This window comes from Podarcis erhardii (genome assembly GCF_964252035.2).
Source record: "Podarcis erhardii genome assembly, chromosome: 5".
NCBI classification, from domain to species: Eukaryota; Metazoa; Chordata; class Lepidosauria; order Squamata; family Lacertidae; genus Podarcis; species Podarcis erhardii.
In genome coordinates this window covers 71,455,630-71,481,138 of record NC_138509.1, presented here as the reverse complement: position 1 = coordinate 71,481,138, position 25,509 = coordinate 71,455,630, and the positions used below count along the sequence as shown (strand labels likewise).

The following is a 25,509-nucleotide window of genomic DNA, read 5'->3' as shown; positions in this document are numbered from 1 at the left end:
CTCCGTAGTCTGCTCAGCAGATCATGTTATTACTCAGAGAAATCTCAGTTCACTTATTCATATCATTAATTGGATACTATATTTATTTAGATTTTATAGTAGATATATCCTATCAAAATTAAAGAGAAGAAATCCCATCAGAAGCAAAAGCAAATTGGGACTTAAAGCTACTTCAATCAGTTCCTAGGATGTTTTTTGAAGTTATTGAGGCTTCGGTTGTAATGCTTGTCCAAGCAGAAAGGGGGAGCCCTATGCTTTCCAGGAGTCCGTGATCAATAATAAGAGTTGAAGGGTGAGGCTGCAGCCCTTACATGACCTTCCATCACCAGCATCACTGCAGCAAACTGGGAGGGGTGAAGCAGCAGTGAAGTCGGTGCAAGTGGGGGCATCCATTTAGCTCCAGTGCTACAGCTGCATCACACCAACCCTGCTGCTGCCTCCCTCCTCCCAGTAATCTGCAGTGATGCCGGTGAAGGTGAGTTCATGGAGGCACCCGCATTTAACCAACTCCTACTGCAATCCAATCCAACCTTCTACCTACACACTGCAGAAATCCAGAGCTAGAACATCCCCGAGAGATGACTATCTATAGTCTCTGTTTGAAGACTTCTAGTGAGGGAGAGGTCTGTTTCACTAAACACAGCGACTATACAACATGTTGCTCTCTGAGTTTCTCCTGCCTCGTGCTCACTTGCAACCATTGAGCTAGGTGTCAGATAGCCACATATGCAGCAATACTTGTGTTGCATCCCTAGGACATGTACACCTGGGTGAATCAGAATGACCTTGAGCAATGATCTTTGGAGATCACGGTGGCCCACGCAGATAGTCTTGTTGGTGTTTTTTGTGGGTCACGACTAGCTCCTTCTCAACTGTAGGCAGTTTATAAGTGGCATGAGGTCTTTGATTGCCTTCCAGCATTGACAGATGCTGCATTTGTGTTATAAGAAATCTCTTATGTTGTAGCAAAGGTATATCTTTGTCTCCATAGTTCCCTTCAGCATTCTTCCAAGGGCAGGCTGACTTATGTGGCTCATTCTGCTATGAAATTCTTAAGTGCTGCAATCACAGGTCACGGTCAACACAGATGGAAGCCTCTGCTCTGCTGTATTTCTTCATGAGAAAGAACTTTGAATTTAATAAGCAGAAGTCAATAGTCAGGTCCCATTTGCAGGTAAGTAAACACTATGGTGATGAATAAGCATCCCACACAGATTGCTTTTTGAATTTCCTGGTCATGGCATTGTTTTAGTTTTTGCCTCTACTCAGTCCAGAGATGAGCAGTGTCTATGTGCAGATCACATAGAGTTCCCAAGCACTTCTGTTCTTCCAGTCCTGCTGTACCTTGGCAAAATCCCAAAAACCTCAACTTTTCTTTCTAAACTAAAGGAAACTTTCTGGTTGGAAAGGTGCAGGTTTAATTCTGGAAATGCAGTCCACAGCATAGAAATATTCTTGAGACACACTTAGTATACTATATATCCCTGATTATAATTCTGAAATGTGGCATGGGGCACTGCCATCATTTGAGCTGTTAGTTCCCTCTTTGAGCATATACATGGAGACCCAGACAACTACTTGGACTATTGTCCATGTTGTAACTCAGTCAACATAGGATCCTCTTTGTACTAGGTCAGACACTTGAGCCATCTAGCTCAGTATTGTCCACACTGGCTGGCAGAGGCTCTCCAGGATTTCAGACACAGGACATTCCCAACCCTTCCTGGAGAAATTGATGGGACCTTCTGCATGCAAAGCAGATGTTCTGCCCCTAAACTACAGCCCTTTTCCAGTCTATTAAGTTGTACTAGTAGTTCATCTAAGGAATAACCACTTGCTAGCTTGATTTACTTATGCTAACACCTCCTTTTAATGTTTTTTTAGCTCATCAAAGCTGTAAGTCAGTTGATTGCAGATGCAGGAATTGGAGGCTCCCGGTTTCAGCATTCACTAGCGATTACGAATAACTTCGCTAACGGAGACAAGCAAATGAAAGTAAGAAATGACTGGTATTATGTACAACTATAGATAGATGGGTCCTAAGCTACATTATCCTCTATTACAATCTTAGTCCTTTCTGTGAAACCTTCCAAAAATATATTTTGCAAAAGAAATATACTTAATTTTCTAATCACTCTGAGATGCATAATTCAGTCCAGTCCCTACTGCTAATATCTATGCAGTGTATTGTATTTTGTTTCACCACTGCAATCATTGAAGCTATTTACCCAATATTGACTTGAAATTTGTTCAGAATCATTTAGGGTATTGCTAAATCACACCAATTTTTGTGGCTATTGAAACAGTTGTTCCTGGGCACCTTCTCCCCTGGTTTATCAGTACAAAGTCTGATGAAATTGTATATTCTGCTAAATATTCATTGTCAGCTTCAGGAGCTAATCAGGGTTGAAAAGTAGGGCACCAATGTAATAAATAAAAAGATAATGCTGATAAGTATCACATGGACTGGGTCCTTTAGAAAAAAATAGATCAATGTCAGTGGAAAGCTGAAGATCTCAGTTAGTACAGCATGAGACACTGAATCTCATGGTCATGGGTTCAAGTCCCACATTCCTGCATTGCAGGGGGTTAGACTATATGGCCCTCGTGGTCCCTTCTGACATTACAGTTCTATAAACCCTCTATAAGAGGTTGCTCTTTTCAGTCTGCTTTGTATGCTACTGGTAGCCTCATCAACAGTGTTCCCTTGGAATTCTAAGAGACCAATAATCAGTGCAGTTTTGAAATCAGCAATTAAAATCAATGCAGTTTTCAATGGTTCAGTCTGCCATCTTGATTCAAAGTAACATCTGGTTGTATCCAAACATAGACAAAAACCTGCTCCCTGATCTCAATCTTCATGCAAAATTGTGTTACAGTATCTCAAGAGGTGTCTAAATGCTTAGTGAATGAATAACTTTCCAAAGTATTAGATTCCTGGAGAGGGTTCACAAAAATGTATTGGGGTCATGGCTTTTTGCCTCCATACACATCCATTCTGACCCAGTATCTTTGGCTAACTCCTATGACCTCTGGGAAGTCCTGCATATTCCAGCTGCCCAGTCTGTGGCTAGATGTGCAGCTACCACTTTGCACATGATCAAGGTTTTTGAATTGCATGACAAATGCTATATAAAAAAGATGATGCACAAAAAAGGAGTGGCATGCAAAGATGTCAGTAACTGTGTATGAGCAGGAGCAGGAGCCAGCAAGCACAGGATCCAGTGGTTGTGTGTATGGTCCACTATGTCATCTATGCCAAAAGTATGTGATGTAACATGGAAACGGAAATTCTGTAAGTTTAAAAGTACACTTCTGCTGCTTCTCCTCCCCAAAGAACAGTAACTTCCCAGCAGAAGTGAAAGACTTGACCAAACGCATAAGGACGGTTTTGATGGCTACAGCTCAAATGAAGGAACATGAGAAGGACCCCGAGATGCTAGTGGATTTGCAGTACAGTTTGGCAAATTCATACGCCAGCACGCCTGAATTGCGTAGGACTTGGCTAGAAAGCATGGCCAAGATCCATGCTAGAAATGGTGACTTATCAGAGGTAACTTGCAAATACTAATGATGATTTTGTATCCGAAAGGGATTGGGAGGAGCACTCTATATGAGTCTGACTTAAATACATCTGGCTGGAGCAGAGCATGTATTATCACCCGTTGACATTTCCTAACAATTATTTTGTTAAAATGTAAGCACTTTATTGAGTATTATTGTGCATCCTTCCCCACCCCAAAAGAAACCTGATTCAGAGTTCGTATTATTTTAGACTCCTTTATTTTCTAAGCTCTTGCAAGCACATGACCCAGATAGTTGTTTTTATGGTTGAAATCCTGATGCTCTCATTTAACCATACTCTTAGCCTTTTTAGGCAAATCTCTTGGTAACTGGAGCTTAGCTCAAGTAAAGACTTCAGCATCAGTTTCTTGTTTTGCACAAACATTCACAATAATAAATATGTCAAGTGAAGCTTGGTTACCTTTCTGCAAAACACTTGCCTGACATTTATGAGGATAAAGAAAATCTGTGCGGCTTAATATTAACACTTGCATACAATTTCTTGTTGCAGGCTGCTATGTGCTATATCCATATAGCTGCCCTTATTGCCGAATATCTGAAAAGAAAGGGTAAGATAACTTTATTCCAAGGCTAGCATCGATGCAGCAAACAGTAAAATGTGACTGCCTATTTCAATCTGATGAAATTCATGTCCTTTTGTAGTTATCCTTTAAGCAGCTTTGACTCTTCTCAAATGTTTCCCATGTAAGATGCTACACCTAGTAAAATCAATGGTTACAACCTTGCATGTGATGTGAAAATGAAGCTTAACTCAATCTCTTTTGGGAAGGGGGACATTTGTATCTCATTTCTTTAGTGTGTATCATTAAGTATGCATGTATTAACACATACAGATAGCAGAATGCTAATAACATCTCACACTATCGTAGGTTACTGGAAAATGGAAAAGATATGTACCTCTCGTATGCTCCTGGAAGATGCTGAACTCTCTGATAGTAATGTCTTACTAACAACTCATACTGGAGGAAGTGAGTGTTCTAACCACGTCTGTTTATGTGGCATAGACAACCACATTTGACCCACACTGATTGCAGAGATTCAACAGAAGAAGAGATTAACTGAAAAGGGAGGGAATATCATGATGCATATTTATATTCTTTGGCATTGGGAGGTGTCAGGTCTTCTCTCTGTTTCTGTCATTGGTTGGAAGACTGAATTAGAAGAAGTCTTTTGCTACAATGCTGTATACATTATTCTTATAAGGATTACTCCAAGACAACTTCTCAGGTCATTGACTTTCCACATTAAGGTATGCATGGGGTATGCCTGCATAATAATCACTTAGGAAACCCACCAAGATAAACAAGAAAATGAAATTTGGTTGCCTGCAAAGGTCACTCTCTCTCTAACACACACCAACACACACCAGGGCATGATAAGTCAGCATGGCCACTTCTGCAAGCTTCCCATGGGCAACAGCAATCCTGTGCCCAATGACCATGTATGTGGAGTGGGGTCCACCTACCTCCGTACCCTAGTAGTTCCAGCTACCTTTTGTCCCACCTTTAGTCTAGTGGTTTCAAGGATTCTAGTCCTGGTAGAAGGAATATCTAGAACATGGATGGAGAACACGTGGCCTTGGAGATGTTGTTGGATTCCAGTTCCCATCAACTGCAGCCAAATGGGAGCCACCTAGAGGGCCAGAGGCACTCCATCCCTGATCTAGTAGCATCCAAGAAGGAAGTGGGGATCAGTAGTGAGATAATTCTCACTTCTTGTTGTAGGTTGCTTAGTTTATCTCAGTTCAGATTATGCTTGGACTGCATTTTGCATTACTCTTGTAGGTTGCATTTTCCTTGCCTTGCTTTCTAATAAGGATGGGAGAAAGAAAAGGCATGTAAATCAAGCTACATCTACATCTCCCTCGGGTGGAAAACCCCCAGTCCTAAGATGCATGAATCCATTGCCTTAGAACTGGACTGTTGCCACATAGTTGAGGAAATTAATAGAACAAAAAAACTCCTATAACATGAATTAATTTGGAGGACCCTAATAACATGGTAGCTCTTCCCAGTGAAATTCCATTCTTCCTGCATTAGAGTTCAAAAAAATCCATGTAACATCATTCTGGTGATATTTTTTTTTCTGTTTCCAAAAGCAAAATAAAATATATTTAGTGGCAAAATCAATATCAAAAGCCAACTTTGGGGAGAAAGGGAGAAAATGTGACCACTCACAATATTATGGTGATAGTTCTGAGTCTTGAAATGAGTGGATCAAATGTGAATTTCAACAGTTTGTTCTCTCAAAATCTTTCAAAATGGTTTCAGGCCAATCCAAGATTCAGGCCATGTTCAAAAGAGGCTAGATTCTGTGCCAGCAGTATTCATTGTCACCACCTTGCCCTATCCTCTTTTCCTAAACCACCTTGGCAAGGGGGCAGGATGATGGGGAGGTAATTCATCTTTTCTTAACTTCAGACTAAACACAAAGCATATGATTCTGTCAGCATTTTTTTATTTATAAAGAATCCAGGAGCGTTGTTTATTTATGAATGGTCCAAATAAAGAAATGCCTTGCCATATTAGCAATACAATTATTTGGGAGGGTTCTCAATAATGCTTTTTGAATAAGATTATTATTTGCCAGAATCATCCAATAATAATTTTCTGCAGCCTTGCCAATACGTTAATGAACTGAATGGAATTTATAAATAACCTGTCACAAAATTACCCCATTCCATTTGTTCTACTTGCCCTATGGGCTCTGAAAAAAGTCATTTTGCTCAGCATTTCTTTAAAGCATTCTTTATAGTAGCATCCTCTTCTTTTTAAGAGTGTAATATAAATAGATTCATGGGGCTCTTTCTCTTGTTTTTTTAAAAAGGCTTGTTTTCTATGGGATGGCCTGCTTTCCTCAACATTACACCAAATATTAAAGAAGAAGGAGCTATGAAGGAAGACTCTGGAATGCAGGATACACCATACAATGAGGTCAGCAGTGCTAATGTTTACACCCTGATCCCGTGCATGTTTTTTCAGAAATAAGTCTCACTGGTTGTGTTCATATGTCATGCTATATCATTGTTTAGTGTGACGTGCATGAGCTGGGATAAGCCTGGGTGAGCCTCAGATCTGCACACTCACCTCTTCCCTGTCCTCCTAGCCAGGAGGAGAACCACAGAAGCTTTTGTGGTCAATTTCTTATCAACTTTAGCTTGTCAATAGTTCTGATTAGTTTCAAAACCAACCAGCTTCAAAATATGGGTTATGAAGCTGACTTGTTTAAACTAACCATAGTTAGTGCAATCCACGATCCCTGGTTCAGATGCAATAACCAACCATGTTTAAGGGAAATTGAAAGAAAAGTCTTCCAAAGATTTCCTCTCAGCACACAGGAAGGAGAGGAGAGGGTGAAGCACAAGAGTAAGCCTCAGGCTACTTCCAGCACATGTGTTGTGCTAAACCATGGTTTACTGTGGCATGTGAACATGACCAGTGGGACTTACCTAGACCAATGAAACCATACATAGGATTGCAGCTACATTTTACTTTTGCACACTACTTTTTGTTGCTGTATGAAACAAGCCACAGTAAAAAAAACAACAGTTCTCCATCATCACAGCACAAGTACTACATATCCATAATTCAAATTTAGCAGCAGAAGTAAACCAATCTACAGAAATAGAATTTCAGCAGTGCTCTCTGAGGCATAACCAGGAAGAGTGAGAACATCCCATTTCCTTCAATGGAGGTTGCATAGGACAAAATCCTGACAAAATCCTAATTGATAGATAAATCCCCGATAGAGGGTAGGCTTATCATTGCCAAACCCAAAGTCTTGTTTCCAGTGTCTTATTGAAATGTTTACTAGCACAGGGGGAAGCTGGGAAGAGAAATCTGGATCGTCCATTAAGGAACTGGGATCTTCTAAGAATCTTCTAAGAAGCTGGGGATTGTCAGAACTTCGAACGATATGTTGAGGGACCCTCTCTTTCTATGAAAGAAAACAATACCTTGAGCAAAAGCTATATGCTCCAAAATGAAATGTCTATTGCCCACAGAAAGCATGCACTGAAATAAATTGGTGGGTGTGTCCAGTTTTGGAAGAAGAGGCATCCTTTCACCCCATATATCTGAAAGCAGGAGAACTGGAGCTAGTTATATCAATGTGTTTGATAGCTGATCATGCATGTAGCCTTTCTGGGTCTCAGAAAAGTCTGTTGGATTTTATCCTCAGGTGCTTGATCTGCTACCAATATAAATAATCTAGCAGATGTGGATGGTCTTTCGTTTGTGTCTGATGTTCCTTATGTCACCGCACTTTTGCTTAAAGTTAGGGCAGCTTCTTGGATGCCTTTACTATGCTGAAACTACCTGCATTTAGTAGACGTGCTCATAGATTGCATACAGTGATTCACAGGCCCACATAAGTCACCTTGTGCTATCAGCTTAAGAAAGATAGTGGCAGCATGTGAGCATGTACATTGCGGTGCAACACCTATTAACACACCTACCAAAGCCAAGCAGCCTTGGCATGTAAGATGCAAAGATGTCCTCAGATGTTTGCTTCAGTTACTTGCTTCACTAATTTCTTAAACCAGGCCTTTGACTTCAACTATATCAACAGTGTTAATACACAGATTTAACATTCTTTTTACTTGTGCAATTACAGAACATCCTTGTGTCACAGCTGGAATTGTGTGTTGACTTTTTGTGGAAATCTGAAAGATATGAGCTCATTGCTGAAGTTAACAAGCCAATCATTGCAGTGTTTGAAAAACAGAGAGACTTCAAGGTAAGAAAAGCTGAAAATAAGATCTAGCAGTTGCTCTGGGAAGAGTCCTGGAAAATGCCATGGCATACGTTGGACATACTTTCATTTTTCATTCTTTTTTCCATGTTATTCCTCCTCTAGTGGCTAAAGACTTTGTGTATAGCCTATGCACAGTGACAAAGGGCATGGTGGGTGATGCAGGGGACAGTTTCTAGGCTGCAGTTTTTCCACTTAAGGCTGGTACTATCATCAGTACAGCTAGGCAGCCATCTAGGGCACAGGCCTCAGAGAGGCCATCTCAATGTGAATTGAGTTTGTTGGTCTCTTTGCAATTCTGCACACAGCAAAAACCAATGTGCCAGAAGCTTTCTGCACACCTGTTGGCTCACCCAGGACAGAGGGTGTTGATGACATAAGAAAGACACAATAATTTGCCTTGCCTGTGTAATTCAGTTATCCATGTCCAGCCTGCTTCCTCCAGCTATGGCATTGCACTATAGAGAAGTGGCTTTCCATGCAGTCAGCTATATGTGAAGGGAAATCCTGGCCCCCCAGTACAAAATATGCACATTTTTTTTTTAAAAAAAAAACATTTTATTTAAAAGTTTTCCAACTAAGACAAATAATATGCCCAACTTTCTCCCTTTCCCTTCCCTCTTCCATTTAAATACTTGCCTGTACAGTGAGCCCAAATTGGCATTGCTTGAGTCAAGCATGTGTGGGGAGCCTCTTGAGAAGTTCTGTAATACAAGTGATTCATAGAGAGAGAAAATCATTAATAAATCCATATAACAATTACAATTAAAATAAGTGAAACTTTTTTTTCCAAATGCAGCTTTTGTTTTGAGTATATACAGAAGGAGCAAGTGGGAAAAGATTAACTCCCATAATTGACATAGGACTTACACACTTTGCTTGTAATGGCGAATGTGGCTAGACTAAAGCCTCTTAAATCAGTGGTCCAGGGAGCTCCCAAGTTTAGTGCAAAGTTGTATTGAAGATCAGTGCTTTCGCTTTTTAAAAAGCCTATTTTAATTTCATTCATTCTTCTACCTCCAGAGACTGTCAGAGTTGTACTATGACATCCATAGATCTTATCTGAAAGTAGCAGAAGTCGTGAATTCTGAGAAGCGCTTATTTGGACGGTACTACCGGGTAGCATTTTATGGGCAGGTGAGTGACTCCAACATGTTTGTGAACATACAGATACCATATACATTTCTAAAAGACAGTTTCAGAGACGCTCTTCTTAAGGAAAGTGTAATAAGAAAACAAGATGATAGGGGGTGATATTAAGGATGATGCTAGCTGACTTACTATTAAGGATCAAATTCTGAAATCTTTGCTGAAGAATGGAGTGAACCGGTGCTACCATCTCTAGAGCAAAAGTCAGGTCTTTAATATAAATATATATTTAATTGAGGCAGTGCATAAGCAATATTGATGGGGCCTTGCACAAGAAATTGGCTGTGTTCCTGCACATCTAGATGCAAGCCTATGCATGCTTACTTGGGGTGTAAGTCCTATTCAGCTTCCAAATAAACATGCATGGGATCAAAGACAATTAACATGACAGCAGAGAAGCACCGTGAATGGTGACACAGAAGTGATTGATCACTAACCAGGTTTACCTATTTGAGATCCCATAACATACCTCACAGTCCTTGGAGGCAGTCTGAAATTACGGCAGGTCTATCACTTTTGACTTTTGTGGCACCAACGGACCCAATAGCCAGTCTCATCATTCCAACTGTTTACTGGGAGATAAAAGAGAGATGAACACTTTCTAATGAGAAACAGAGAAAAGGGGATACAAATACCACATTTATCCTCTGGTAATTCCTCCTGCCACTCGACATTTGTCATGTTATCCAAAATAATTTTTTCCCTATGTGGCCTGAGATCCACATCCCTGCATTAGTTGTATTTCTCATAGACTCTATGGCTTTGCTTTCTAGCTTGCCTCTGATGCTCTCTGCAGTACATTGTAGAGTAGTCCTGGAGCATGTGCTCTTTCTGCATGCTTGTATTGGTGTAGTGTGTGCTTATGCTTGCCTCTGCTATACACCAGTTGGGTGAGGGGACTAAGCATGCTCTCTCAGAGAGCGCTCTCCAGGCAAACAATTCCCCCTAATCAATTGAAAAGAGGAGGTGTGTAAAGAACAGATTGATCTGAATCATTCTGTCTGCTAATTAGGTTTTAATGCAGAAATTTGCTCTTTTCTTCTCTTGGTCTTATTCAAGGCTGTGGTGAGTTGTCTATTCTTTTGCATGCTTTTTCTTTAATTCTTCTTACTCATTGTCTTCCCTGTATGAGTTAACCCTAACTTCAAGTGCTTTAGCATTCAATGTGAGAGGTGAAATGACATTGCTTTCACTCATTTATATGCCGTGTCGCATCTTGCAAAACTAATTCTTTTGTTCTGCTTTCTGAAATTACAGCTGTTTCTTTGCTGTTTACATACTTGAGGCTTAATGCTGTTCCTCTGTCCAGAGGAAACAGGTTCAGGCCATGTCTCCTTTTCACTGAAATGTCCACTGCAAGCAGATTTGCCAGTTATGTGTTTGCAGAGCTAAGAAGGTATTTATAGTTATCTCCATCCCCACCCACAGTGAAACTATTTCAGGGTCTTATGCATCCATGACATTGTTGCCATGAATAGTTGGGTTTATTGCCCAACTTAGATACCTATCTCTGCTCAAGAGGCCAGAAATCTTCCAGAATATAACTGCAGACCAAAGATAGGGTGCCTCTGGCCTTCTAGATGTTGTTGGTTGTTTGCAGATCTGGAACGTATTCGAAATTGAAGGGCATGTTCCAAACCAGCTAGAGGTGCAAAGCATGGCTGGTGGGAAAAGTGTCCTGGAAAGAGTGGCTGTGACCTGGGGAAAGTCCTGAGGGCCAAATGGAGAAGGTTGCATTTGGCTCCTGCCCGCCTACAAGATGGGAGGGGAGAGAGAGAGGAGGCTGCACTGAAATGGCAGAAATGGGGACACCACTAAGAGTCAAGAGGGAAGATGGAGAGGGAAAGCAGGCATGTCTAGGAGGAGCTACACTGCTGTTCCAAGGCCAGTCTATACCTCACCTACCTGACCAAGAGATGAAGGAGCAAGGAAGCCTTTGCATTCCAAGGGGACATCCCGGCAGATAGGCAGAAGAGCCCATGTGGCTGGCAATGTGGACAGCCAACCACAGGCTCTCCTGGATGCAGGTCCTGTGCTTAACCCCAGTCTCACCTGCTCACTCTTTTGGCACAAGGAAAGACCTCAGAATTGTCCCCTCTCTCAAGGAGGCAGATGCTTCTATTAAACTTACTTTTAGTGGAGCCCAGGTGATGTAACTTGGGGCAGAAAAGAAGAGACTGTAATATAAGCCTCAAGGCTATCCCTTGCTGTATCCCAGCTGATTAAGAGCCATTTTGGCAAGTAAGAGGAGGAGGCGGCAATAAATAAATGGTTATGAGGCAGAAAGGACTACAAGAGGTTTTTCTGTAATCATCGATGGGCTGCTGTTACAACCTTCTTCCGGACTCTGTCGCAGTTGCCAGACTTGAAATAAAACATTCTTATGTGGCTGGAAACAAGCTGTTCAGGAGGAATCACAAGGGCAAAACCCAGTACAAAAAGCTGGGAATGGACAGGGAATGACTTTGGCCCTTGCTTTTCTGGTTTCAGATGTAAAAGCCAAAGAACCAGCCAGCTGTCATTTTTAATTTTTGCTCAGTCTGCAGCTTTGATTTCTGAAAGGGAGGGCAATGTGAAAAAGACAAAAAAAAAAATGGAAGAGTGGACTTTAAAGTTGTGTTCATGTATGGAAAACCTATTATAGCATGTGATATTCCCCAACACCTTTCTATGCGTTAAATATTTCAGTGCACCTATTTATCAAGTGGCAAGGAGATCTTCATCTGCTCGGCTGTTGTAGCAGTTCTGTTCACCTAAAGCAAGGATGGGAATCTGCTGCCCCCCCCCAGATGTTGTTGGACTTCCAGCTCCCACCAACCAGTGGTCAGAGATTGTGGAAGCTGAAATTCAACAACATCTGGAGGACCACAGGTTCGCTATTCCTGATTTTAAAGGTGTTTATTTCAAAATTATTTTCTTTGAGTTACTTTCTTTGAGTTAGCGTCAACACCTTGTCGTCATGGTGATTGTGAACTTGCAGGTTCTCATTCCCTGGCAATATTATATATTAGAGGCTGCTCATTATGCTTAGCAAGCCAGCAATTTATACTGAAATGTTGGTGTCCAAACATACTCAATTTCACAGTCCAGTTCAAAAACATCGAGAGAGCTAAACCTAAGAAACTGAAAAAAGTAAATCTTCCCAGAAACTGCAGAAATTTCACAGGTTTAAAACATGTTGTTTAGTAATACCTTATGAGAAAGCTTCATGGTCAACAATGACTTTTAAAAAGAAGCAGAACTGCTATCAAATGACTTATTTAGTACTCATGTATGTACAAACAACATTAGTATTTCTATGTAACCAGCTCTTTCTTGGCAAGAATGCATTTGATGAAAAACCCACAGAAGACTCCAGTTCTACGGTTCACAAACACAGATCTGAAATACAAAATTCCTAAATGAGGATTTCTGGGGCTCACAGAAAAACTATGTATTAGACTTGACTATTCATAAGCCAGCCTGAACAATAGACAAAAATAATGCTTCACTCAAGTTCTGCAAAATAGGTGCAATTATGTGTACCTAAGGGTGTTTTGAAAACCGTGAAGTTTTCACAGAGCTGCTGACTTCTTAATTGCCACCTCCAAATGTTTGGCTGCCAGAAGAGTCAGAGTGAATGAGTCACCCCAACACAAAAAAGAATGGTGAAAGGAAACACATTTTCTTCCTACATCAGGATCCTTCCTGATGAGCTTGAGGATTCTGTGAACATGTGGAGGAGGCACAAAGGAAGGATTCAATAGTTGCACAGCACTTCATAGGAATATATCCGGCTTTGTTACTGGTCTTACTGGAAAACTTTACATTTTGAGAAACATGGCAGTCCTCTGTCAAGTTCTTGCCCTTCATTTCTATAGCACATAGTCAGGCTTAGGGCTTATCCACACTTACTACAACTCCCATCATCCCTGACCACTGGTCCTGCTAGCTAGGGATGATGGGAGTTGTAGTCCAACAACAGCTGGAGACCCAAGTTTGAGAAACTTCAGTAGACTAACAACACAAGCCTGTGTATGTTTACTCACAACCAAATCCTACTGTGTCCAGTCAGCTTTTCCACCTACTAAATTCTGTTTAGAGTTGGCTGTTAACCCCTAACATGCTTCTAAAGCATTTTGTCCTACTTCAATTGCAGACTTTCCCCCCGTTGTGTTTATTTTTGGCTGAATAGTGGGTTGAACATATATTAATGGCGCTGTGAGATTATTTCACATCTCCTGTGATAATTACTGGATTGCACCACACGGTGGTGCAGTCTCCACAAAATGCGGGTGCCCCTATTATACTGTACTGACTAGTAGTTTGCTCTCCAAAGAGATTTTCTTTCACATTTCACATCAGGGTTTTGTCCCACTGGTAAAAAGCTTAGATTCATCCTGTGCTAATATACAGAGTTTGGTTTTCTTGCCTCCCATTCCTTCATCAAGCACACGCTTCAGCATTCAGATAAGCTGGTGTGTGTGGTTTGCTTTTTGTCCCTTATCAATTAGATATGTTACACCTTCCATCCACAGTGGATTGCTTGGAAGTGTTGCCTTGCTTACTTTCCTCTTAACTATTATGGTTTGTATTTTATATAGGGCTTTTTTGAAGAAGAGGAGGGCAAGGAATACATCTACAAAGAGCCCAAATTAACAGGCCTGTCTGAGATCTCTCAGAGATTGCTGAAGCTTTATGCAGATAAGTTCGGAGCGGACAATGTGAAAATAATCCAAGACTCAAACAAGGTACGGAAAAAAATTAGTACCCCTGAGACTCTGAGCACAAGGTCGCTGGAAGTTCTGCTGACAGGCCCCACTGAAATAAATGGAATATGTGCAGAAACACATTCTTATCTGACTCCCAGCATTTCACTGGGATTTGCAAAGGAAAAAGTCCTGATGGATTGTCCTTGCAGATTCTGGATATGAAAGGATGTTGATTTCTAGCACATCTTAATAATCACAGTCCTGTTCCCTTGTTAGCATGTAGTAGTTCATAATACTTAAATGAGCAGGTCAGGGGCTAATTCCGCTAACCAGCAAATAAAGGAAAGTTTATTGTTCATTGCCAAATGTATCGAAATGCGGTTGCGTTCAGTGAGTAGACCAGCTGGAATTAATCGACCTAACTTACTCCTATCCATTCATTTCAGTGGGTAGGATTTAATTGGAGGCAACCCACTATAAGAAAACACTTGGTAAAATCTTTCTTTACAATGAAGGACTAGAAGGGTGAGGACCTTGTGCCCCTTCCATTTTTGGTACTTGCTAGGCCAGACTTCCTGGTGCCTTCTGGACTACAACTCCCATCAGCCCCAGCCAGCTTGGCCAATGATGGGAGTTGTAGTCCAACAACATTAGGAGGCCATCAGATTGGGGAGAGCTACACTAGGCTATTGCTGAGAATGAGAGATCCACGAGCACCTCCTATAGAGCCAGTGTGGTGTAGTGGTTAAGAGTGGTAGACTCGTAATCTGGTGAAACAGGTTCGCATATCCGCTCCTCCACATGCAGCTGCTGGGTGACCTTGGGCCAGTCACACTTCTCTGAAGTCTCTCAGCCCCACTTACCTCACAGTCTATTTGTTGTGGGGGAGGAAGGGAAAGGAGAATGTTAGCCGCTTTGAGACTCCTTCGGGTAGTGATAAAGTGGGATATCAAATCCAAACTCTTGTCTTCTATATTTCCAAAGAGCTCTTCCTCTCACGTGGCTGCAGTTTACTTGGTCTCAGAGACACAAGTAGCTTGCCAGAGGTGGTATGGAAGGCTGGGTGAAGATACAGATTTGGGGATGAATTGTATTTGGAGTTTCCTCTGATTTGCTTGCTTACTCTTTTCCATTCAGAAGACTTGAAATGACGTGCTAGAAATTAGATATTTAAAAAATAATCTCAGACATACAACCTCAGACTTTGTTGTTGCTGCTGTTATCATTTATTACCTGCCGTTCACCATAAGCTTACAACATTACGTTGTTGAAACTTTACAACCATAAGTTTACAATATAAAGATACAATATTGAAAGCAGTTAAAACAATGTACAATTCTACAAATAACTTGTAGGGTAGCTTAACCTCACACACCAAATCGCAGTGCAAACAGGAGGAGTTTGCATGTCTAGCTTCCAAGTGAAGGGTTGAATCATGGTGGAACTGCCACCAAGAAAGCCTTCCTTAGGGAGTGTTGCCTTTCACTTTCTGTCATGAGAACACTCCCCGCTACACACACAGTAGAAATGCCCAAGTACAAAATTCATGTGCACCCTGTCGGCTGCAAAGAGCACAGGGCTATATAAACCACTGCCATTCTTTTCAGAATGCATGGGAAAAGGACTCTGATCTTCCTTGCCATGCCAATAAAAGAAAGAGGATGGGGTTGTTTGCGCCTCCCCCCACTGCCTCCCATCCCCACTACCGAGCCATTCGTTGCTATATCTATCTTTAATTAATGTTTGGTCATCCTCCCCATTCTGATCTCAGCTGTTTCATTTCATTCGCCGTGCCTGTCCAGGTTAACCCCAAAGACTTAGATCCGAAATACGCTTACATCCAAGTGACATACGTCACACCCTTCTTTGACGAGAAAGAAGCCGAGGAGCGGAAGACCGACTTTGAAATGCATCACAACATCAATCGATTTGTGTTTGAAACACCCTTCACGTTGTCAGGGAAGAAACACGGAGGGGTGGAAGAGCAATGCAAGAGAAGGACCATTCTGACAAGTATGATGGTTGATGCATTATTTAGTGCACAAGGGAGGCTTGTTGTGGAGCTGCCAAAGGTTGCGCTCAGGAATGTATAGTTTCAGGAGGGAATCTTTGTTTTTAGGACATTTGGCACATAACCTCCCCCCACCCCCGGGACCAAAGTTCTTTATTGCTTTTGTTAAAATTGTGTGAGTTATTGGTTCAGCAAAGCTTATTTGTTCCTACAATCTGGATCTCATTTTCCTATATCAAATATAGTACTGTACCTTAGAACTTCAATACACAAAGCCTATAAAACTCATATTAAATAATCCATGTATTTTTTAAAAAAACAAGTAAACAACCATTACAGGGGGGGGGAGCAGAGAGGCAATATCTTGGACATGCCTACTGAAACAAAAGTGAAAGCTATTCCACATTCTCAGCACTACGAACAAAGAAAGAAACAACCCATAGTGTGTTAGCAAGCAGATACAGAGAAGTTTTTGCAAAATTGAGCAAAGGTGGAAAGATGCTATTTTGCCATCCAAGTTGGGTAGGATGCAGGCCTATGTTGGACACTCTTTAGTCCTGTTGAACTCCCACTGAGCTAGCTGTGATCAATTTTGTCCCACTGATTTCCTGTATGTGTCTACTCAAAATGCCCATCACGTTCCATGGGACTTACTCCCAGTTAAGTGGGCATAAGATAGCAGCCTAAAGTGATTAACACAAAGGTAAAGGGACCCCTGACCGTTAGATCTACTTGCAGATGACTCTGGGGTTGCAGCACTCATCTCACTTTACTGGCCGAGGGAGCCGGCGTACCGCTTCTGGGTCATGTGGACAGCATGACTAAGCCACTTCTGGCAAACCAGAGCAGCGCACGGAAACACTGTTTACCTTCTCGCTGGAGTGGTACCTATGTATCTACTTGCATTTTGACGTGCTTTCAAACTGCTAGGTTGGCAGGAGCAGGGACCAAGCAATGGAAGCTCACCGCCGACCTTCTGACTGGCAATCTCTAGGCTCTGTGGTTTAGACCACAGCGCCACCCACTGATTAACATAGCCTGGATCAAAAACTACTCCTTTTTGGTAAGGTTGCTGTTTCTACTGAAGCTTCTTGAGAGTTAATCCTGCTGGACAGATTTCCTCTAAGCATCCCCATCAGTAGAAGCCCTGTGCAAGGACTTCAATTTGTGCAACAGGGCCTCCTCCCCCCACGCCCCCCTGAGCTTAGCTGGAGAACCCACTGAAAAGGAAGGAGGGGCAGTTCAATCTGGCAAGCTACACAGTTTATGCAGATGTAGCGACTGACATTGAATTCCATTCCACCATGTTTGGGGAAGTTTTTAATGCTTGATGTTTTTGTTTGTTTGTTTTCCTTTCCCTCTCTGTTTCTGTTGGTAGCTGTTCAGAGTGGCTGGGACAACCCAGTCAGATGGGAGGGGTATCATAAATTTATTAATCTTATCATTTGCCCATCTCCTAATTTACTGGAGAATAAATTAAAAATAAAGTGCTAGATTTTATAATAGGAATGATGTCGTTCTTTTACTCTGAGAATAAACTCTGGTGTGTAGTGATGCAGTTTGTGTATTGTGTATTGTGTTGATTCAGAATTTTTTTATAAAAGATTGAAAGTCCCGTAAATGGATTTATTACATAAGCACTGCATGAATGATGGCTGCATTTCAATTGTGAATATGTGAGATTAATGCCTTGACTGCAAGAGAAGAGGAATTTTCCTTAAACCTGCCCTCTTGTGTTTGCATGCAGCCAGCCATTTATTCCCTTATGTGAAGAAAAGAATACAGGTCATAAGCCAAACAAGCACAGAGCTGAACCCCATTGAAGTAGCCATTGATGAGATGTCTAAGAAGATTTTGGAACTCAATCAGCTTTGCACAATGGAGGAAGTAGATATGATTAGGCTACAACTGAAACTACAAGGAAGTGTCAGCGTTAAGGTAAATATGGCTTGGTCCTTCACTGAGGCTTAAGGATTTCAACATTTCAGATTATGCATCATCAAAAGGATCAAAATCTCCACTTTTTTGTCGTTATTCTGTTATGGCCTTTATTACTCATAATCAAAAGCTACCACAATCTAAACCTGAGCTATGTGCCGACAACCCAAAAATCTCTCACCTCTTGAAGACTGCAGTGTGCATGAAAATATTATAAGGATAAAACCACAATGTCCCCTATAGGTTACAAGCAAGTAGATAAATTGTTACCTTTTTTTTTTAAAGAATTATAATAAAATGTTTTGTACTATAGCAACTGGAAATGGACAAACACAGGTGTCAGAGCCACCCTGGGTCCCAGCTCACAAGAGACCAAAGTCCAGTCCAAGCTATATACAAAAGGTTTTATTGAAGATCATTGTCGTCATTACATCCAAACTCCGTGGCTCCGCATCTGTTACCCTTAGATGTTAGAAGTCCCCTCTGAGTCCGTCCCTCCCCTGCACCAATTTAAGAGGCTTGTACTGCTCCACCTTTTCCTCTCTTTCCTTTTCCGCAGGGTCTTCCTGCCCCCCTGTCTTCCCTCTTTCCGGGACTCCCCAGAGGCTGAGTCTTCTCCCGCCTGCTCCCCCCTCCTTCGTGCTTTGGCACCAGGCTCCTCCTCAGAGCTCTCCTCATTTCCGCGCGCCTCTATATTTGAACTTGGCGCGCGTACGTTGCCTCTGACCTTCCTTTCTACAGTTACGCTGCTCTCGGTACTACACTCCTCCCTTTCAGGCAGGACGTCTTGCTCCGAACTCCTCCCCCTTCCTCCTTCCTGTCCTGCTCTTTCTGACACACTGGCAACTCCCCCCCCTCCACTCCGTTCCGACGGGGGAGCTGGTCCCGCTTTGCCACTCCCACTGGGGATTCCCTCTTCGTTCCCCTCTTTCTGACTGATTCCCTCTCTATTGCCCCTTGGCCTGACCAGGGGGGCTCCCTTCTGGGAATCCTCTGATTCGCTAGACGGACTTTGGGACAACCTCGGCTCGTTGTCGTCCTCTTCCTCCTCGCCCTCGCTCTCTGTCTCCTCTCTCCCTAAAACCCTGACAACAGGGCATCCCTTTTTATTAAAAAAAGTTATATTAAAATTTCCCCATAATACAGTAAAATTAGAAATAAACAAAGAAGAGAAAGAAAACAATAGAAATAAAGAAAGGAAAAAGAGAAAGAGAGAAGCTTGAGACCTATAGGAAGTTATTCAAGTTCCTACCAGGATTCTTATCCTAGACCTTGCATTGCGTTGCTGTTTAAGCAAACTGTTTTCAAGCCTGAAGCTGACAATTTCTGCTACCTCAAGTGGAATTTGGATTCATACTAGGTAACAGAACAGGATCTCGATAAACTTTTAAGCTCCTGACTGTTCCTTTGCCATCCCTCCCCAAACCTGATGTCATGTATGAAGTCAGGTGTAAAGTGGACAGGCATGGCTTCCCCAAAACAGCCTGGCAGGGCACATGGGGAGAGAGCCTGAGAGCCAAGTCCGTCCATCCGTCCCCAGCTTAAAGGTGTGGACAATTAAGCAGAACAGAAATCCTGTTGAATAAATGAAAAGAAATGGCAAATCCTCACAAGATAAGATAGCATAGGACTTTCTCCAGCTTTGCCCTTCCTTGTTAAAAAGCAGCATGTTTTATCTTTCAGGTAAATGCAGGACCAATGGCTTATGCGCGAGCTTTCCTTGAAGAAACAAATGCAAAGAAGTACCCAGACAACCAAGTTAAACTTTTGAAGGAAATCTTCAGGTAAGCTTTTCCATTGCAGAGACAGCAAGGCAATCACTCCTTTAAGAAATGTTCAGCAAATGAAACTAAAGCTATTTGACTTAACGTTAAACAAATCCTGACAAAGCACTAGGCGGCAAACACAGATCCGCATTCTTCTGTCCATACGCAGAGAGAGAAATCCCTTGAAGTTCAGTTGCATCTGTCTCCATCACTGTTTAAATCTGTAATGAGAGAAGAAGACTGTTTTGCATTGCCTAGATATTAAAAACGTGGCGTTTCCTGTGCTATGCAGGCAGTTTGCAGACGCATGCGGACAAGCTCTGGAAGTTAATGAGCGGCTGATTAAGGAGGACCAGCTGGAATACCAGGAAGAAATGAAATCTCATTACAAGGATATGCTCAGTGAGCTCTCTGAAGTTATGAACGAACAGGTTGGCGATTCTGTTTTATCTCCTTGTGGCTGATGGCTTGGACCTATTTTATTTCTCTTATTCCTACGGCATTAAAGATGTTACGGGAGGCAGCCTGAGCCTGGTTTGGAGAAGAACCTGGGGAGTGGAGGTTGGAAGTCCAGCTGGAAAGGAAGGGACAGGTCTTCCAACTCCCAAACTTCCTTCACTTGGAGAGCAATTCCTGGCTGAAGACACCCCCATCTCCACTCCTCATCCTCATCCTACAAAGCCTAGCCCTACCAGTGGTGATGCTCTGCCTCTACGGTCAGAAGTAATACTTCTGAATGCCACTTGCTGGAAACCACAGGAGGAGAGAGGGCTCTGGTGTTTGGGTTTTCTTGAGAGCTTCCCCACAGTCATCTGGTTGGCCACTGTGAGAACAGGACACTGGACTAGATGGGCCATGGGCCTGGTCCAGCAGGCTCTTCTTGTGATCTAAACCTCCAGGCCCCAGACATACACCCCCTGCCTTTTCCTCACATCTCACTAGGATTCAAGTAAGATCAACACTGATCAGGAAAAGAAATGCAGCCCACCATGTTGTCCATTAGACTTTTCCTTATGCCCAAGCAACAGATCTCTGTCTCTGTCCCACCTGTCAGTACGGCCTGCAGGAAGAACCCTAGCCTGCTGGCACATCTCAGGTCTCACAGGAGGCTCCAGGTTCAAATCTGCACTGGAAAAGGAGGGGAGCCCACCCCCATTCAGGTACAGCATCCTCAGTGATATCACCCATCACCTTCCTGCTGTTCTGCCCATTATGCCAGCCCCACTGGGTTGCATCTGAGGAGGCCTGAGCCAACTGACTGCCTCATACACCTTGGCAGTGGCACCTCTCCCACTTGCACACCCCAAGAGTCCTGCCCTCCCAGAGCACCTGAGTGAGCAGACAGCCATGGGAGATGTTTGGGTATAGGGTTACCCCTTTAAGCTTGCTTGGTAGATCTCAGCTTTCACCACCTCAGGACATATATTAACCATGCAAACCGAAAAGGTCAACTCTCCTGTTGTAATTTTACCGCATCCAAGTATAACGTTTGTGTCTCAACCACAAATAGCCCTTAACTGCATTTTCTCGCCTGGGCTTTGGGGGTTGCTCATTGCGTTGATCATTGTCACATTGTTTGTGCCTTCCATGGCAGTGGCATCTTCATCAACATCTCTCTCTCTCTCTCTCTCTTTTCTGACAGCTCTGTCATGGTCACTGCTTATACAACTTCTCTGCCTCACTGTCTAACATTTCCCTCAATACTATAGCCAAAAGCGGTATGTTTGGTTTTCTTTATGTCTACATGCTCCTTTACTGTCATACATCCTCACTTGGCTAGTCTTCTGTGTAGCCCAACTTTTACTGTCTACTTAAGACATCATCTCTGTTTCGATTCTTGTAGCATAGGAATGGGCAAGGCTTTTTTCAGCCAGAGCTCAGCTCTGACACCTCTCAGATGGATGCCATTGACATAAGAGAATAAGGGGAAAGTTTGTGGTGAGCTCCAGCACCTCTTTTTCTAGAAAAATAGCACTGGGAATGGGCATGAGTCACCATTTCCTTTAAAGAGCTTAGGACATAATATGGGATCAGAGAGAAATGTAAGGATAGGATACAGTGTACTCTGGTTTAGGCCTTTGCGGACTTATAACTGAGGCCCATTCCCTATGTTTATTTTTTAATACACACACTTCTCACTTGCATTAATATTTCTTTTGAACATTTGTGCCCCACAAACACTATTATTTTTACCTAACTTGGTAAATGTGACCTGTAATCACAGCAAACCAGATTCATATACATGTTTTGAGATATAGAAGTGCCATAGCAATCATGTTTTTTATTGTTGTTGTTATTGTTATTGTTGTTATTATACTGTCACATCACAAAAAGAAAAATGCCCAAGTTATTTACAGCAATAATACATTAAACCTGCAACAAAAAACATATAAAAATATTTTAAAACCCAGACATCAATGAACCAATGTGGAAAGTGATCTTCTTAATTGCCCGCATAGACCTGGCAGAATAGAGAAGTTTCCAGTAGGCATTTAAAGGGTAGTACAAAAGGCACCTGCTGAATCTCTATTGGCAGAGTATTCCACAATGCTGGACCAGTTTCTTCTTGCTGTCAAACGAGCATCACCAATTTGGGAAATGACCAACAAGGCTCCTGCAGATTATCTCAGTGATGGAGCTGGGAATATAAGGAAGTGTTCAGACATCGCCTGAAGATACCCTGGACCTAAGTTGTTCCGGGCTTTGTAAATTAATATAAGAACCTCGAACCTCTCTCTGTAGCAGAAGCAGCATGGTGATGTTACAAAGACAGAAGCAAAAGTTGGAATCAGGGCAGGGGTTTTTTTTGGTGGGGGGGGGGTGTTAGTGTGTTTTGCTTTCCGCTTTCTATTCAGGGAGCATTCCACCTTACAGGATTCCAGAAGGGGGCTGGGGGAGGAATGAGCAAAGTGGCAAAAGGCCCCATGCTTGCCTTCCTTTTCATATGGCAGTAACTGCCATCCAGTACGATCCTTGGAAAGTTATATTTTGGAACAGCTGTGTTTAATATAGTGCAATTGTATTGATTTCTGCCAGTTTTTCTGCATCTCATAAGTCTTTTTAAAAAACTTGTTCTTTAAAAGATCACGTACAAGGAGGATTCGGCAAAGCAGCAAGGATTGGAACCAACTTATTCCCATGCAATCAGTAGAACAATCACAGGCCCACCTGGGCCGCTGATTGCCTCCAGCGCTGACATTTGATGACTGAAATTGACTTTCGGCGGATTGATAGAAAACTGGGATTATTCTGAATAAGCAAAATCATGACGGATCCCATGAAAATGAAACGCGGTGCATTGTTTTAATTTATTGAACATTTTCAGTGTTTTCTTTTTTTTTAATTGTAAGTTTGATATTTTTAATGTTCTTGCCTTTCCTGATATTTGCACATTTCCTATGGTTTTCTTTATTATGGTTCAGCCTTTATTAAACAGACTGAACGTGATATTTCCATTGAAAGTTCGGTTTCTCAACAAGCCTTACGCTTGCTGTAAATGATAATATAATCTAATACAAGTCCTAGTATACATATATTTTAAAAGTCAAAAGTGGATGTTTTATAACCTTTAAGAATATTGCGATTGTAAATAGAAGATGTGTAAAATATGTCATTTTTACAAAGTTTTTAGTTAATAATTACTAAAATGTGGATAACGTTTCGGATACAATTATATTAAAATATTTGTCTATGTGTAGAAAATTACTGATAATTATTTCTTTGTGATACGGGAATTCATCGGCATGTTGCAATGTCCATTGTGAATTCACCATACAAGTTGGGTCCTGCAACAGGAGTGTTTCATTGTGCAGTGCTTTGGTTCAGGGTTCCATGCACTCAATTTCATTCACCTTTCCCTGCCTACTGTATTCTCCTTTCTCCCCTGCATAAAAAGTTCTTCATTGAGGGGCAATCCTATGGTAAGATCCATTGGGATGAGCTGTTTAAGGTGCAGCAGATCTCCAGCTCAGCCAGCAGATTACAGGCTCAGCTGGGCTCAGGAGGCATTGATCACCTCCCACTCTGGCATTATAAACTTAAGGTACATTCACACACAATTCTGCCTGTCACAGGAGTGGGGAACCAAACACTCTCCAGATGTTACTGGATTTCCTTGCTGGCTGGGGTTGATCTATCTCTGATCTATCACATTTTTATCTGGCCCCTCCTCCAAGAAGCCCAGGGTGGTTTGCTTGAGGGTTAAATGTGATTTTACACTCCTTGAGAGTGTTGGAGTCCAACAACATCTCTGTTGTAGATCTTCCTGTCCAGCCTTCTGCTCAGTGCAGGAATTTCAGAGCTGGAACATCCTTGTGAGGAAATTGCCCAAACTGTGCTTGAAGACTCTGCCTGTCTTTAAAGGTGAGGAGCTGGGAATGTTGGCATGCAAATGAAGTTCTCTTGTGGGATAGTCCTTTGAATGTTGCTGACACCTTCCTAGCCCTTGCTGAGATGAAGTTGATTTAGAAAGGTGATTATCTTTCAAAGTTGGATGAATTTGCTGTGATTTAAAAGGGCTTGTGGTACCCTTCCTGGTTGTGTTGGGTATTTGTGTGCAACTGGGGTATGAGGTGTGTGGGTGGGTGTGTGGGTGGGTGGGTGGGTGGATGGATGGATTGGTAGGTGCATTTGTGAAGGTAAAGAATGGGATGTGTAGCTTAGTATGTGAAAAAGTTGGGTGATATGTGTACACAGAGGGAAGAATAAGTGAAGGTGTGTATGACTGTAGAGAGCAGTACGTAATGGAGATCAAACAAGATGTGTTGAGTGAGTGAAAGACATGGGGGGCAGGACTGAAGAAATGGAGTGAACGGTGATCCTCCATCCTGCTCAAACCAGAGAAGCAGTCCCATCACTTTGTGAGTTGCCACTGGTTACTTTTCTCATTGGAACACAGCAATTTTGCTGACTCGGACAGTCTGCAAATATATAAATCAAGGCAGTTTTGATAAAAGAGGGAAAGGGTAAAATTTCATTGTTCTTAAATATTATCCTTTACCCCCTCTATTATCAACTTTTGCACTTATTTGTGTATTTTACTCTCATTCATGGAAGATAACTTGTAATACGGGGGGGGGGGGTTGCTTACTCATAATACACTATACTGCTCCAGTTCCCTTTTCTCATTTATATAGTGCTAGCATTAGCTTGTGTGTGGATAATAGTTCCGTCTGTCACTTCTATAATACACACTGTTGAGTGAAGTGCTCGCTTGTAATGAAAATCAGCCTGTGTCTCATTATCAGCTTCAGCCACATAACCACATGGATCTAATCTTCATGCTGGTGAGGACAGCTCTGTCTTTCATCTTCAGCACTGGGAAAATTAAAAACCACTAAAATCACAGGGTTGTTAACGAAAACGCAGTGTCTGAAAGTAACTTTTTAGTTACACGGTGATCTTCTAGGAGTTGCAATTCCTGCATTGCTGAGGAAAATATAACAAGAAAATGCCTGTGTATGTTGTTAAAAGTGCTTCTTTCTGAAGGTTGGTAACAGTGATCAGGAGGAGCCGGTAGTGTTTTTCCATTCTCTGGATAGAGGCAAGGGGGACCTAATTGGAACAATTTATTGGCCCTATATTCTGTTACCTGAGCACATCACTTTTCCTGCTATCA

The 25,509-nt window shown here is 42.1% G+C and overlaps 1 protein-coding gene across 13 annotated transcripts in view; it reads left to right on the top strand.

Annotated features, from left to right (window-relative positions):
• Positions 1-23,597, top strand: part of DOCK10 (dedicator of cytokinesis 10) — a 206,601-nt gene extending 183,004 nt beyond the window's left edge. For 10 of the 13 annotated variants that reach the window (XM_081861455.1, XM_081861462.1, XM_081861461.1 and 7 more), the window contains 15 exons: positions 992-1,174; positions 1,885-1,995; positions 3,338-3,553; positions 4,076-4,133; positions 4,455-4,553; positions 6,412-6,518; positions 8,200-8,322; positions 9,361-9,474; positions 14,070-14,216; positions 15,980-16,190; positions 17,936-18,126; positions 19,810-19,910; positions 20,185-20,323; positions 21,535-21,610; positions 22,976-23,597. In XM_081861455.1, coding sequence (XP_081717581.1) covers positions 992-1,174; positions 1,885-1,995; positions 3,338-3,553; positions 4,076-4,133; positions 4,455-4,553; positions 6,412-6,518; positions 8,200-8,322; positions 9,361-9,474; positions 14,070-14,216; positions 15,980-16,190; positions 17,936-18,126; positions 19,810-19,910; positions 20,185-20,323; positions 21,535-21,610; positions 22,976-23,043 — 1,944 coding nt within the window. In that variant the 3' untranslated portion in view covers positions 23,044-23,597. The remainder of the gene's footprint in view (positions 1-991; positions 1,175-1,884; positions 1,996-3,337; positions 3,554-4,075; positions 4,134-4,454; positions 4,554-6,411; positions 6,519-8,199; positions 8,323-9,360; positions 9,475-14,069; positions 14,217-15,979; positions 16,191-17,935; positions 18,127-19,809; positions 19,911-20,184; positions 20,324-21,534; positions 21,611-22,975) is intronic. The other 3 variants (XM_081861459.1, XM_081861456.1, XM_081861457.1) reach the window with 2 other exon arrangements.
• The last annotated feature ends 1,912 nt before the right edge of the window (positions 23,598-25,509 follow it).